Source organism: Varroa destructor, unplaced genomic scaffold (assembly GCF_002443255.2).
Source record: "Varroa destructor unplaced genomic scaffold, Vdes_3.0 BEIS01000003.1, whole genome shotgun sequence".
Classification (NCBI taxonomy): domain Eukaryota; kingdom Metazoa; phylum Arthropoda; class Arachnida; order Mesostigmata; family Varroidae; genus Varroa; species Varroa destructor.
In genome coordinates, this window is record NW_019211456.1 from 848478 (window position 1) to 863031 (window position 14554).

Consider the following 14554-nt stretch of genomic DNA (forward strand, 5'->3'; position numbering starts at 1 on the left):
CAAATTTGAGCTTTTACTCTCTCGTTGAGGAAGAAATTCGAATGAGTTTACATGTTGTTACAAAGTCAGAGCCTTAGAAGTTAAATGAACGGTGCATTTCAATACCGTAATTGCAACGGTACAATTCAGCGTCTTTTGTTCTACTAAATAGATGTGATCTTTTTAAAAGAAAATTGTGGCTAATAGAAGTAAGCAAAGCCGAAAAGTGCCCACCCGTCTAATATCTGAAAAGCTTTCCACTTATAGTGAAAACAGAGGCGTCCATATCAACATGGAAGCTCCTGACGCGCACACGTTTATGCTTTATTCCGCAACCGGCGAAATTCAGATAGCGCACGTAAGCATCAACAGAGGCTCACGGTAACACCTAAACGTATGACAATGAAATCTGAAAATATCTGCTAGAAATCATGATGTTGATGATGCAGTTATGTAGCGAGCTGAAAAAACCTACAACGGTACTTTGTTGTACATATATTAGATGCACTGAACTTTATTGTTTACACACAGAAGCCAGCTCTTCGAAAGTTTTCAACAACTGCCTATTTGTAACTGAGAAGCCTTGTCATCAATGGCTTATTTAAAGAAATCGACAGTAGGATACACTATGCCACATATCTTCTTTTCCGAGATATGGAAGCAACTGAAATTACGCGGACACAAGTCTGGAAAGGTCAAAGGTGTTGCTTGATCCTTTTTTCATCGTTCCAGGGCGTAGTTTAGGCGTGACGATGAAGTTGTGTGTGATCATCGGGTAAATTAGCAATAGAAGCTGTTCATGGGGTCTGAGATATTTAAAAGCATTTTTTTCCTTTTTGGGTAACGTCTCATAATAGCAATTGCCTCTGATATTTAGTGCAAGCACGCACATCGGTTTGTGCCGGAATCTATTTTACGCTGCCATCAATGACGTATTCTACTTTATCAAACTCTGTTTTCCTGTGCAAATCTTCTTACGACCAATGTCTCGTCGATGACGATGGTACGCTCGAAGTGGGTTTTTTTTTACTGGCAAAAATTGTGTAAATCGTCTCTTATGTTGCCACCCGTATCGGATTCAGTAGTGACCCAGTTTTTTTTTTCTTTTATCATTAGCGCGTTAGTCACAGTTTTATATATATATTTTTTTTATAGTTTCGAGAGCTCCTGCACTGAGCCTACCTACAAGGAGCACACTGTGCAGGTTTCATTAGGGTCAAAAGCTTCCTTAATCATAGCAACTCACTTATTGCGTTTGAGATCTTAATATATAACCGTTAATTCTACTACCCTCAGCCTCTCAATCTCCACTACTAAAATGAACTGCACCAATAACGGACTGTTATATTTCCTCATTTTACAAGTGGTCTCACTCTCAAAAAACAGAAACAAATGTTAATTTTCATTTGCTTCAAAATTTATGATTTTGTGATGTCATTCAGTCACCTTATAGTTGTATATCATTTGACTTGCGAATGGCGCGCAGTTTAAGCGTAGCTAAAATTGTTCAGCCTGCTAAGTAGCTCTGGACAGTTCATCTTCGTGAAAAAAGATAGTTTTAGGATTAAGTTATCTTGAATCTCGTTCATCTACTATCTATGGGTTTACATTTCAGTTCCCCTTCATCGATAACATCTACTGTAAAATAAATGTAGTTCATGGAAAAGATTGGATTCTTTGTGCCGTAAGTAAACATTTTCGTTAAATTTTCAGCAGTACATTTTTTAGGTAGCGTAGTAAAAACAGCTTTCATGATGAGCTTTTTAGGTTTAAAATACCCTAGATACGAATAGTTCACACTTGTGCCTAGGCGGAAAATTAACGAGCACGACAAAAGATTGTATACTTCGCATAGAAAGCGAATACAACCAACGATTCGCGCCCTTGCGAAATACCTATTTTACTTGTTACTTATCATTCAAGAATATTGGCATATAGAAGGTGTGTCTCTATGGGCCCAGCAATGAAATTAACGGAACCATTTATCGGCCGTAACTACAGTGAAGTACTTGACTAGCGTCCGGCATATAAACTATTTCCGCATTATATGCCTTCGTTATTTTAAAATCCATCATCAACGTTACTGTCACCCCGACACAGATACGTCTGGGTTTGGCAACGCCCGGCAAACATATGACGTGAATATAAATTGATGATTATAATTAAGCTCTTCAGTTCAATGGTCTGGATCGTATTTTTCAAATAGGGAAGCGAGGATGATTTGACGCAGGTCAGTCGAAAAACAAGAGGAGCCGGACTTAATGGAGGTACGACTTGCAGCGGAAGCTACTTTGTATTCAACCATCCACTCGATGTCGCTTACAAATTCACCAATCCTTATGGCTGTACGTAAAATTCATTAACGAGTCGATAACTGAACGCTATTGTGTCTCGCCAGTTGGTACGTTTAAGTCCTGAGATGGCTCTGTAACTGTTTCCCCCTGACATTTAGTAATAAGAGTTTTTTTCTATGAAGCTCAGTGAAGTACATTGTTGAAATGAAAACGTCTTCATTCTAGTCAATGTATTCTGATCAATAAATGTGTACTAGTTTAGTTTGTTTCCATTCGCACACCTCGTTAATGATTAATATTCGTGCCCTTCAGCCACTCTAAGAGGTCATTTATTTGCTGTTCGATTCAGGGCCACAACTGGTGCTAAGCGTCTTCGGTTTAGATGCGCTTGGTAATGACGTTATCCGTGGTTATGGTACAATTCACCTTCCAACGATGCCTGGACGGTAAAATACAAAAACATAGACACGATGACAATTTGAAGCGATGACTAGCACTGAAGTAAAGCAACACGTTTGCGTCATCAAAATCATCTCTGATGTATATCAGCTTTGTTGACATTTTTTTAAAATGCGGGCAAGTTCATAGTCTTATCGTAGTTTTGTTCGGTTGTAATTGAGTTCTGCATTGCTTTTATAACACCTTTTCGGGAATGTACTTCTTTTTAGGGAAATGCCGTAAACCCTTGCAATTTCGTTTCGTTCTGTTCATAGCCATTTGGATCAGGGAAAAGTGATAGTCTAGTTGAGTTAAGGCAGATCTTGGGCAACGTAAAGTAGTTTTCCAAGGTAGTTAACTGATCTAAGATTTGCAGGCATTCGGTAACGGTACCCCTACAGGCGCCGGAATCTAGCACTGTCGCGCAGTGGCTAAGTAGCTTGTTTACCGGAAAGCGACCTGAACTTTCTGAACCAAGAGTGTTTGCGGATCAGCACAGCCGGCAATGTACGTCCTACATGCATCGTACGGAATTCACTAAAAGCCTAACTTATTAACGTGCATCCAGAGATGATCTAACAAAGGCGCATCTTCTTTGTGATGGGCGAAAATGTTTCAGTGCTCCGAATGTACTCTGAGGGTCTCCCGTACATCGAAGTTGTCTTCAACGTAGCTCTAAAGGATATGGACAAATTCGGTTTTGATGTCGGTGCAAATCTTGCCGTGAATCAGGGCGGAAGCCAACTTTTTTAAGTACAAAGGTAACCTGTAGTAGGCTATTGATTTTGCTATGTAATGAATAGCCACGCTTCAGATATGTTTACTTTACTCTGTACGTGAATCGGCTATGATAGGTGTGTCTAATGAAGCAATCTTCACGACCCATATACCGTTTGTGTATTCTATCTGCATCGACCAATTTAGTGCCAGACACGACCCGCTATATTTACGAGAAGTCATAAAATGACACTCCCATACTTTTGCCAGGCTAGTTCCCCATTAGGAACAGCATCCAGACAAGTCTCGCGTTGAGAGAGCCGCAATGTGGATTACCGTATACTTGTTTCGGGTGCATCCACGTTCGTGTGCGGTACTTCAAGCACTTCCCTAAGAACATTTATTACCTTAACCATTGAACGAATCTAACAAATATTATTGCAAGCTTCTTATCAAACCAAGCTTGCCTTTGCAAGTAACCTTACGGAATATAATCGTTCATGTGCGGCCCAAGCCAACATACATATAGTCCAGTAATCTTATCGATAGAGTGTGAGTGTGTGTATGTGTGCATATAAATGTTTAGCGATTGGAGAACTCTCACTAAACATAGTCTGGCCAAACTAACATATATTTAGCGCATCTTCGTTACATTTATACATGAACGGCATAATCAAGCCGTAGAATAATGCAATGGGTGTAATAAACGAATCAGGAAAAAAATTGATTCCTTAATCTACTCGACGATAATTATCTATATATTATTCTCGATCCGATTTCTACGTGGCCTTAAAAACGGTCAAAGGATATTTGGATTTGTGTTCTCGCATGCTATACCGTTACGCCTTAAACCTGCAATAGCACTCCTCATCGCCCTAAACAGGTATCAATCTAGGAAAGGCAAAATGCTACACTGAGAAATTGACAAAAAAATATAACCTCTATTATTAAAAAATATAACTTAAATTATCTATTACTTATAGAAGCTATTTCTTCGCAGGAATTACAAGCAAGAAAAAGGAATTAAACAAACAAGCAATTTTTACAGAGGTATAAAGCTATAACTTGATATCGGGAATACATATGAAAATCCCTGACTGTCGGTAAAAAAAAACTGCCCGAGCTGAATCATCTAAATGAATGAAGCGATGTTTTGAATGGATGAAATTTCACAGTTGTGTTATCTAAAGACGCTTAAACCTATGGATCCAGTATCTCACCCAGGCAGAATTAGTCAAAGAGCCTTCAACTTTCTGTGATACTAATAAAAAGCGTAGCAACAAAAACTGTCTCGTTTGACCCTTAAGACCTTTATAACTTATTGTAACGTACTAGTGAAAACCCTTATAACTGTAATTAGTATTTGAACAAATCCTAATAATAACTAGTTAACGATATGCTACAATGAACCGTATCAACAAGTAGTCGAGGCAGCAGTAGCTTGCGTATGTTATGCTACACTGATAGATAATTATTTCATAGAATAAGATGCCTTTACACGTAATTGAAGACAAACGTATTGTTTATATTGTAAGAGTGTAAAAATATGCTTTATAATAAGAGTCATCATCCAAGTAGATCGTAGCAATACATTACTATTGCAATTGCGGCATCATCATCCGCACCGTTATCATCTACACATCAATATGTACAGTAGCTGTTCGGCTGTTGTTTCTACTCAACTCTATAAGCGTTAAGGGTCGCAGTGCTCCTGGGGTTTCATTGTACATCCGACAACCAGGTCGACGGCATAGTTTGCATCCGTTCTTTATATTTATTGGGTCAATGACGCTTGATCCGTCACAAATGACCCGGTGCGGTCTTGGGATTGTGATTGTGCGCGAGCTCTGCTTGATGATGGTCCGAACGGCCCGTCGCGGGGCGGGTCGCGGAAGTGCGTGGCCCTCACTTGTCCTTCCTGCTCTCGTCTGCTCTGGCGCCTGCAGAAAAGAGAACGCATATATTGAGAGGGCCGAGTGCCAGTTTGTGTTGATGCTGCTCTCTGACGCCAATGACGCGCACGTGCATCTCGTTCCCGCGCCAGGCCGTCCGGGCCTTGACAGTTCAGTTCACAAACAAATAGGCGTCATTTTGGCGCCGCTGTCATTCAGGGCTCCGTTTCTGCTCCGAAAGCGACGTCGATTACGCTCGCACGTATCAACTCTCTTTTTTCTTCTTAGTTTTTGGATCAAATGAACGCGATATTCTGCGCAATTGACTTGGACGTAAAAGGTGCTCAGTTTGTGGACTTAAGATTGAAAGTTCGCTTTCTGAGGCTTTGTCTTCTGAAGATTTGTCCTCTTCCTTTTCTTCGGGAAGCTGAACGGGCCGTAATTTGGGCATTTCCGCACAAAAAGGTAATGGTGGTGGTTTTATTAAACCCGGAATAGGCTGTCCACGCCGAAAGTGCGAAGGGCCACCTTTTTTTTGTGGATGCGAAACCGTCGACTTCGGGGAGTTAGGATCTTTGGTAGTCGCGCCTTTTCTAAATTTGGACATCTTTGATCTTGCGCCTGTTTCTAATTCCTCTTTTGGTTTTTGAACTGCCTCTTGCCTGGCAGGGAGTGGTTTCGGCGGTAATGGCGGTGCGGGTGGCACGCTCTGTTCTTTAGGCGGAGGCGGCGGTGGAGGCGGTGACGGAGTCTTCTGCTTTCGTGGCACGATGTCTGCCTCGACCGTAACATCCGATTGAGGCTTTAAACTGATCGTGACTACAGGCGCTTCAGGACTAGGCGGCGGAGTGTAGCTATCGAGACTTGTTGAACGTTTTCTTATTAAAGGATACCGTTTAGGAGTCATTAGACTCTCTACGGATCCTGCTCGATTTACGGGAACCAAAACCATTTTACCTCTATCAGAATTACCGTCTTTAAGGAATTTCATTACATATTCACTTTCCGGACTTTCCGATTCTCTAGAAGGCGGCTCAACATCGATTACCACGTCTGTAGATGTCATGAACTCTGGATGGCTGTCCACCATGATGTTAGGCAGACTTCGATGGTGAAGCCATGCATCGGGGCGAATCTCCATAGGTAGGTCAAGAGATTCCGTTGTCGCTAAGGCTTTTCGATCAAGTAGCATCGATTGCAACGTATACTGCGGCAGTTCTGCCTTTCGCAATGCAGCGTTTGCTAGGCTTAGTCGTTCCTTAAGCTTGTCTTTCGAGACAGCAAGTTTAGCTAGTTCTGGTTGGCTAGAGCTTGTCATATGCAGCACCGGAGTAGAAAGACGACGCGGTATTCGCAACCCACGTTCATCAAGGAACGTCACCTGCAAACAAAAGTCCTCGATGTGCATTCAATCCGGAACAATAGGTCTGTCGCTCAAATCAGATTTAAAAGAAAAATGCAGTCTGCAGAAACTTATCAATTGAGGACTTTACTTATGTATTACATATATTCCCACATTACGGCACTATATATTCGAAGTTAACGTGAACAGTTTGAGCCTTCAACAGAAAATATGATATCTTCGGTTACCCTTATATCGAATTTTAGTTATAAATTCGTTGGCATAATCTACTGTGAGACCCGAATTCTTATTACGCCTTTGTATAAACAACTTTTACCTTCGGTGGTTGCCCCTTTTTCTTAGGTGGCTTATGAGGGAACTCGTAGTCAGCTAGAGGTCCTTTCCAAGCCTGAACTTTAACACCTTTTTTAGTAAAGATTCCTATTTTCTTCGACCTGGTAGCAGGCGTTACTGGCGATGCTGCCTTCAGCGAAGAAGATGTTTGAGAAATCGTACCGTCGTCCGCAGGAAGCTGGAGATGATTCGGATCCTGCCTACGATCGAACAACAAAAATATGAAAAACATGGAGCTCAGACGCCTGATGGGCAATTTGACAGAAGTTAAAGATATTTTATTCGACAAGGGATTTTGAGGTCTAAAATTCTGCTAGCTTATCCTAAGCTTATGCAGGTCTCATCGTCCAAGCAGATTTTCGCGATATCTTTAGTACGTCTGACCTCTTGACTACATTTTCTTAAAAAAAAAAAAAGCGAACCTAATTATATGAAAGTTATGACACATTTTGACAGAACCGTATATTATCTAAAATGGATTATCAATCATACGAATATAAGCAATTGATCGTATAGTTGCCAGGCATGTATTCTATCAGAGAAATAATACTATGTGTGTCGTAAAGTTATAATTTAACTTATTAATTTATAAAAGAGTATTTTATGCGCTCTGACCGACCTAACCGACTGGCATGTATAAAGCAAAAAAGGCGAAAGAGGGTAGTTGAATACCCACTGATGTTTTAGTTGCACGTAAGCTTTTCTGGAACTAATGATAAATTCTATCTTTTACTTTTGTTTTAAAAATTCCGTAATATGGCATACAGCATGTGTGCGAGAGCCATATTGAAGTGCACAGTGTTGAGTCAAGAGTACATTCGCTAATTAAATCTGCTCAGAACCGTGCCCAGCTTGTTTTATAAGTGGTATTGTCTTCTTACTGTAATATTATAAACTATATGCAACTAGGTCTTACGGCAGGGTACCGAAGGTCTCCTCGTTGATCTGCTGCTCGGAACCGCCTGGGGTTGGAGCTTTAAAGTATATGTGCAAGTTCGAATCCCCAGCTTCCATGTGAGATGCGGGATCTTTGTTGACAGCGAGCGAATGCCGATGGCCTTTGAGAAGGTTCCAGGTAGAAGACTTTTGTTGTACCTCCTCTGAAGATGTTTGCGCTTCATCCTCTTCCTCTGAAATCTCGGGCACCACCATTGATTGCTCTTTTTGAGGTACGCTGTAACGTTAGAAGTAAAGCCAGTTAGCTTGCAACTATTCAAAATGTGATTTTGTCTCTACTCACTGATACGTATTATTTACGAATTGTACTTTCCAAGTAGCTGCTGATTCGTCACTAACATAGGAAGTTTCAATTGTAACTTAAGAATTACTTAACAAAATAGAATAGTCTAGGACTTGCTATGCGTGTAATTGAACAGTACTTGTATGTCTGTAGTCTTTAGGTACCTGAAATGCTTGCACTTCAGCTATGATCAATATACGAATAGTTACATGATTCAATATAATAGTTAATTCATTTTGAGGAGCGTGACAAAATTCGTTGTGAGCTTTTATTAAGATTTTATTTAACAATGTCATATACAGGGAGCACTGTTTAAAGGCCAGCTGACTTAATCATTTAAACTACTGTTAATTGCCATTTGTTGTTTGTAGCTAGTTTTGATCATTAGAGTGAGCAAAAAATGTCCCTTGAAGCCGACAAATGGTGTTATGTCGGTTATTTTAACCATATTCAACTGAGTCTTCCCAGGATGATTATCCTGATCATCGGACGTGTGGCCTATTGTTCTCACTGAGCTATTGTTGTGAGATGTAATGATTCGGTGCGTTCAATCATTTAGATCGAAAAACCGTATATCTGACGTTGTCTTCTTCACTATTTTCGTGCTAGAAAAAAGTTGCAAAGATAAAAAGAATAGTTTTCGAAGTTGGAGAAGAACCAGTAGTTAGCGTTCCCTGCCAGTTCTGTGTTTTAATTTCATCGTTGCGAAAGAATACTTCAACAACAAGGAACGATGAATAATGTCTCACACGAGCACATAAAGCAAATTTTAAGTGCACTTTGAACAAAACGCAGTGTCACTGATTCAAGAGCTCTTGGCGCAGTCACGAGTGACCTACGTGACGGTTGTTGATCACCGTACAAAAATTTCCATAAACTCAGCGAAATTTACAAAAAATATATATATATATATATATATATATATATATATATATATGATTGTATAACAGAGAGTCATTTCTAAACAGGATACTGGTGCTGGCATGAAATATTAAGTATTTGCTATACCGCTAAATGCAGACTAGAACGGTTAGACCCTTCCAGCTTGCCGGCACAAAGAAATATGATCAAAAGTTGCATCTCGGCATATGCTCATGGAAAGGAAATGTTATATTAAGAGTTACTTGAACTCTATTCCACCCAGCGTACAACTTAGGCATTGTTTTATTTTGCTATTACTTGTTTCGGTCAATGCAACCTAAACAGGAAAGCAAATACCTTAGAAAAAAAAGACCGAAACCCTCAAATGGGTCGACGAATGGATCGCTCCTAAGGTGAATGCTTTTTTATTTCGTAGGATACCTCCGGTATCAGGGAAAAAAGGATACTGGTCGGACTGAGATGTGTTCGCTTGTTTAAGAATTGCATCAATCTAGAGTGGCTAAAACCAATGGAAACGTTTTACGCAATCTAAATTATTAAGGTTGAATAATACTGAAGATAATTTCTTGGGCACCAAACGACAATTATATTTTATATTATTTCTGAGTGGCACAGCATATATTAGGATTAAAATATCTGAATTAAATGTGCTCCTATTGCAAGAAATTGCTGGTTTAAGCTGCGCAATAGGATCTGCTACACAGATGTATATTGGATTTCGTGTGTACATATCCTCTGAGAAAAAGAAACGTTATCTACGACATATCATGTTAAATATTGAATCTTTTATGAAAGCTGCGTTTAATACGAGTTACGTACTGCATCCAGGCGGCAGAGCCTCGGTAGGTCTTCTTTTTGTAGGCGACAGACGCTGCTGTGTATGGCAGCTTATAATCCATCTTAGAGAAATAAGAGTCCTTGACCAGCGGAGGTGGAGGACCACATAGCGTATCGACGCCCAGGTAGCACACCTACAGGTAATAACGCACGGGTATCGTCATGATGCAATTGTAAGTGATGGACAGGCGTTGCCATTTAGGCGTGTGATGGAAATGACTTGTAGCATGTCTCAGCTTGTCCTTTTAGTTCTCAACAATAGGTCAATAAACCTCATAAACTAATTGAATACGTCCGTACCAAAAAGGTAATGCTGTCTAGTGGGTCTTTGATGAAGAAGACAAATCAGATCGAACGTTTTTTCAGGTCTAAAGGGTTTTACAGGAAGTCTCCATTGACTGCGCTCCATGATGTCAGTCACAGCCGCTGCTAGCCGTTTTGTCCATAGAATATTTTTGTTATTATTTGCTGAGCCAATGTCGTGACGTTCATAAGGGTCTGTTGACTAACAATGGCCTTACCTTGATGTGTCTATCAATAATCCAGTTAAGTTCAAAGTCTTCATCGTCGTCGCCAAAAGGATTGATAAGCTGTTCGGCTACTTTGAGCAATCCCATGTAGAGGAAATACTGTACAACGGTGAACGCAGGCACGTAATAGTCAAAGTGGAGCTCCTTGGCTATAATCGGATCCTTTGATTGTACGTACTGCCGACCAAACAACGCCGCTGCAAAAAAGGCATATGTCGCGAGCGTAACAACCTGCACAAAAGACATAAAACTCATACTATTATTACATTGTATTAATAATTAATTTGTTTATTAGAAAGTTTGCTTATGGAAATAAGTTGAACACCTATTGTTGTAGGTTAATTTTGGATAAAATAGTGTTCGAATGCTTCTATAAACTTCAATTTTATTAGAAACGGGAGTTTTACTGGAGAGTAACTGGATTTACTCACTTCAAAATAGCGTCCTTAATTTTTAATAGTAGTATGTTCAGTATCTGATGGCCTATTTCACTAAAAATTATAAACGTTGCAATATTTGCGACATGCCATTGCAAACAATTGAGCTACAATAACGTAAGTCAATAGCCTTTACCCTCCCCAAAAACCGCTTTGTGCCCACTGATAAACTAAATAACAGTACTGACTATTTTGAGCGTCTTCCAGACGTTCGATTCCAGAAAGCTCGATTTTTATTGCGATAGTTCCTTAGTCACTCAGAGCTTTAACAATTTTGAACAAGATATAAAGCTTAATAAAACGAAAGATATATTTGACGGAATAATCCGCTGTGGAGACATTGTTCTGCTGCCAAATACCGAAACTTGCATAAGAATGACTTGACAAATATCACCGAGGGAGGCAGACCTTACATTGACTATATATGTATGAGCACACTGAAAGCACAGCTGTTCCTAAGGGTGCAACCCTGCTTTTCAGTTTAATGTCCGTTCCATATCAGTTTATATTTCGTACTTTATTATCCTAACTAGTGTTTCGGTAACATCAGATAAAACATCGACTTCGTTTAGCAGCGGGAGATATTTGCTAAATTACTTTTACATATATTTAAGTCGATTTGCTGTTTGTATACAACGGTACAGAATACTTACCTGTGTGTAGACCAGTGGAATACTAATCCAGTCATAACTCCAAAGTAAGCCGCATTTAGCCCGGAATTCGTTAAACTCCTACAACAGCAAACCGTAGATAACAAGGTAAGGCCAATAGGCATGTAACACACAGAAGCGTTCCCTTTCAGGTCAGGCCTGATTATCAAAGCAGACCCAACCAAATGATTGTATAGTAGAAATCGCACTTGGCAGCGAAGCTATTTCGTTGATGTCCACACTAAAGATGGCGTCAGATACTGCCTATGGTGGTCTGTTAAAGTCGGCTTTTTCTTTAAATGTCTTACCAATCGTATTTTTCATATATTTGCAGCATCCGATCCCAGCGCTTGTACCTGCTCGTATTTGACATACGAAACTGAATCATCAGTTGAACTTTTTAAAGGAAGATTTAGACCTTTCATCTCATATTGAATCAAATTGCATACAGCCTCCAACTGGATAATTCTTGATCTGATAAACTGAACTTCTTTAGCTAAAATAATGACACTTTCAATTTCAGAAAGGCATGTGCACCCTGAGCTTTCTATCTCAACTTTCGTCTATTTGGCATTTTTATTTTTTCATAATTCATAAACTTTGTGCTGAGATAGCGATTGTTTCAGTGGACCGTACACACAGTGTCCGTGTGATGGGGAATTGATCACTGAGTCGTGTGGATGATGATCATTCCTGTTCAGAACTATGCGGCTCTATGCTCGATGCACAAACGGATACATTCTAGTAATGTGATCGATTATCGTAGTGATCTCGCTAAATGATCTGGGAGTTGAAATTTCGCGTAAGCTGAAAAATCATATTCTATTAATTAAAAACCCCACGTTTTATATTAATTTTTTGTACACCTTGCAAATATCTGCATTGTTCCGAAATTACACGAGGAAATGCTAGCATAGATTCGATTTGCTTGCAAGGTCCCCCTTCAGACCTACATAGAACTAGTCTGTTTATCCAACTTTCCTAAACTGCATTGTAACTGACCATTAAGTTAGCAAACTGTGGCACATTTCACTGTCCTAGTTATTTTTTGGATCAGCGCCACAATACGTAGACGTTTCTGCTTGATTCAAGTTTTTAGTAGGCCATTGTAGGTTAATAGATGCGAGCGTGCTTTTTCTCGTATTTTTCGTCGAATCATTAAGTCGTTTGGCATTACCTCAGAGCGTATTACTGAGTTGACTTTTCGAAGACAGTCGATAGCGGGGTATGCTTATCCATCAGTAGCCGTTTTTAAAGTATGGAAAGGTTCATCATCACACAGTTCGTTTAGGAGAATGGGTGGGTTAAAGCCAGCGATAATTATTTCCTTGCTCGATCAAAGAAGTAATTGAGTCATAGCGATGAGGTCGGCCGTTGTTATCGAGTAATCAAAGTGAGCATTTTTGATTGCTGTCCCCATAGTGCATGAGGGACTCGAAATAATGGACCGTGTATTTCATTTTCGACGAGTATCTCGTAGTGGCAGAGAGCTTTAACATCCACTGCGGGTGCTACCATCACCTTACGTCCGAACCTAGTCGACACTGCCCCCACTGACTCGATTTCTCGTTGGGGCAATGTCGTTCTCTCGCCTGGTTCCTCTCCGGCTAGCACCAAAAACTGAACTACGCCTCTCCAATGGGTACCGTGAGTTCCAGTTGTGTTTTTCTGTTTATTCAAGGTCTGCAAATACGCATTTCCAACTTGCCTGGAATCAATTGACGGGGTACCCATTTCTTACTCAGTTCCCACATTCTTTTCATTCTGGAGCACGTTATATTTTAAAAGCTGGTTTTCGTCGGCAGAGCTTTTAGGCTTTCGAGCTCCGCTTTAGTGAAAAGCCTCTTGGACTGCAGCAATGCACCCTTGCCCTGCTGGTCTCGGTGTCTGCTCACTTCCCCGCCGGCCTTCAGTATTCCAATCTCGTTTCTGGAAACGCTCGCACCATTCACGTACTGTGCTTTCGCTCACCTTCCGTGCGTAATGTCCCGCGTAATGCGAAATGGCATTGCTTCATTTCGACAACATCATTGGATCCTCTAGGACTATCTTTGGCCAACGTCCACACAATTTCCGAGAAGTTCTCTGTCCTCACTGTCGTTGGCCTGCACTATAAAATGACTTAGTGTTCGCTATGGAGGAGGTCGTTTACTTCGGTCATAGGGTTTTTTTTGGAAATCTCTCATGCTACAATGAAAACGATGGTCATTGGCTGCCCTAGTGGCCCGCCCGCTACTGTTTGGCAGTGACGAACTTTTTGTGACTGGGCTCTAATTACCGCTAGCTTGTAAGGGATTTCGCCAGGCTTGCCGCACTTTTATACGATTCGTTGAAAACGACCGTCTTTCGTTTAGATTGTTCCTCACCAGAAGGAATTTCTGACAAAAGGCCTCTTAGACATTCGAGCAAGTCCTCTAGGAAAAGACATGCCAAACTGAAGTACAAATCGACGCAAGCAGTGCCAGTGTGGGGACTATACTTGTCCAGCTTGACAAGGACGTGAAATGTGTGGTGGCCCACGCGAGTCTGCGTTTCTCGGCTAAGATATGAATCAGCATCGATAAAATAGGTGTGGATTTGGTGGGGCTGCTACGCTTCCCGGAACTTGCTTTTTTGTTTGCTATCGTGAGAAGAAACTATGGCGTTGACTTTGTTCACCTTTCATTAGCTTGTCGCATGACAATCATACTCGTGCCCGCTTATCAAGATTGCTATAATATCGACGATGCCATCCTAATGGATAGTGTGAGCTTACTTTTGTGGTCGACATATCGGCTAGTATTTGGCAAGTCCAGCATTTACCATACAATAACTGCTGTAGCCTGTCTACAAACAAAAATGCTGGTAAACTGGAAGATTGGCACAGTTATAGAGCGACCATTTGCGCGTTTGCTATACACGCCTGGCTCATCTGGTTCAGCAACGTTTCCAACGCTTGCCTTCACGGTGAACGAAGCCCTAA

General features: G+C 40.7%; 2 protein-coding genes across 8 annotated transcripts in view; one reads left to right on the top strand and one right to left on the bottom strand.

Annotated features, from left to right (window-relative positions):
* LOC111247284 (B9 domain-containing protein 1-like) lies at positions 1–4718 on the top strand. 4 transcript variants are annotated; one of them, XM_022798003.2, is made up of 7 exons: positions 4–337; positions 1595–1663; positions 2186–2324; positions 2623–2719; positions 3088–3218; positions 3331–3472; positions 4429–4718. In XM_022798003.2, the coding sequence occupies exons 1-6, from the start codon at positions 272–274 to the stop codon at positions 3462–3464; spliced, it is 636 nt and encodes a 211-aa protein (XP_022653738.1). In that variant the 5' UTR covers positions 4–271; the 3' UTR covers positions 3465–3472; positions 4429–4718. The 4 variants fall into 4 exon arrangements, with proteins under 4 accessions (XP_022653741.1, XP_022653738.1, XP_022653737.1 ...); XM_022798006.2 differs by having other exon boundaries at positions 1–337; positions 2186–2246; positions 3331–4718; XM_022798002.2 differs by having other exon boundaries at positions 3331–4718.
* A 229-nt stretch (positions 4719–4947) lies between these two features.
* LOC111247624 (uncharacterized) overlaps positions 4948–14554 on the bottom strand; it is a 33641-nt gene continuing 24034 nt past the window's right edge. For all 4 annotated transcript variants that reach the window (XM_022798800.2, XM_022798799.2, XM_022798801.2 and 1 more), the window contains 6 exons: positions 11596–11673; positions 10497–10736; positions 9958–10109; positions 7933–8190; positions 7000–7216; positions 4948–6701 (listed from right to left, as the gene is read on the bottom strand). In XM_022798800.2, the coding sequence (XP_022654535.1) occupies positions 5586–6701; positions 7000–7216; positions 7933–8190; positions 9958–10109; positions 10497–10736; positions 11596–11673 (2061 nt within the window). In that variant the 3' untranslated portion in view covers positions 4948–5585. The remainder of the gene's footprint in view (positions 6702–6999; positions 7217–7932; positions 8191–9957; positions 10110–10496; positions 10737–11595; positions 11674–14554) is intronic.

Bases quoted from the DNA above. Each gene is read 5' to 3' on its own strand.
- LOC111247284 (XM_022798002.2), top strand. From the start codon at position 272: ATGGAAGCTCCTGACGCGCACACGTTTATGCTTTATTCCGCAACCGGC. The intron at 338-1,594 runs GTAAGCATCAAC...TTTACATTTCAG, and splicing joins GCGAAATTCAGATAGCGCAC to TTCCCCTTCATCGATAACAT. The intron at 2,720-3,087 runs GTAAAATACAAA...TAAGATTTGCAG, and splicing joins CTTCCAACGATGCCTGGACG to GCATTCGGTAACGGTACCCC.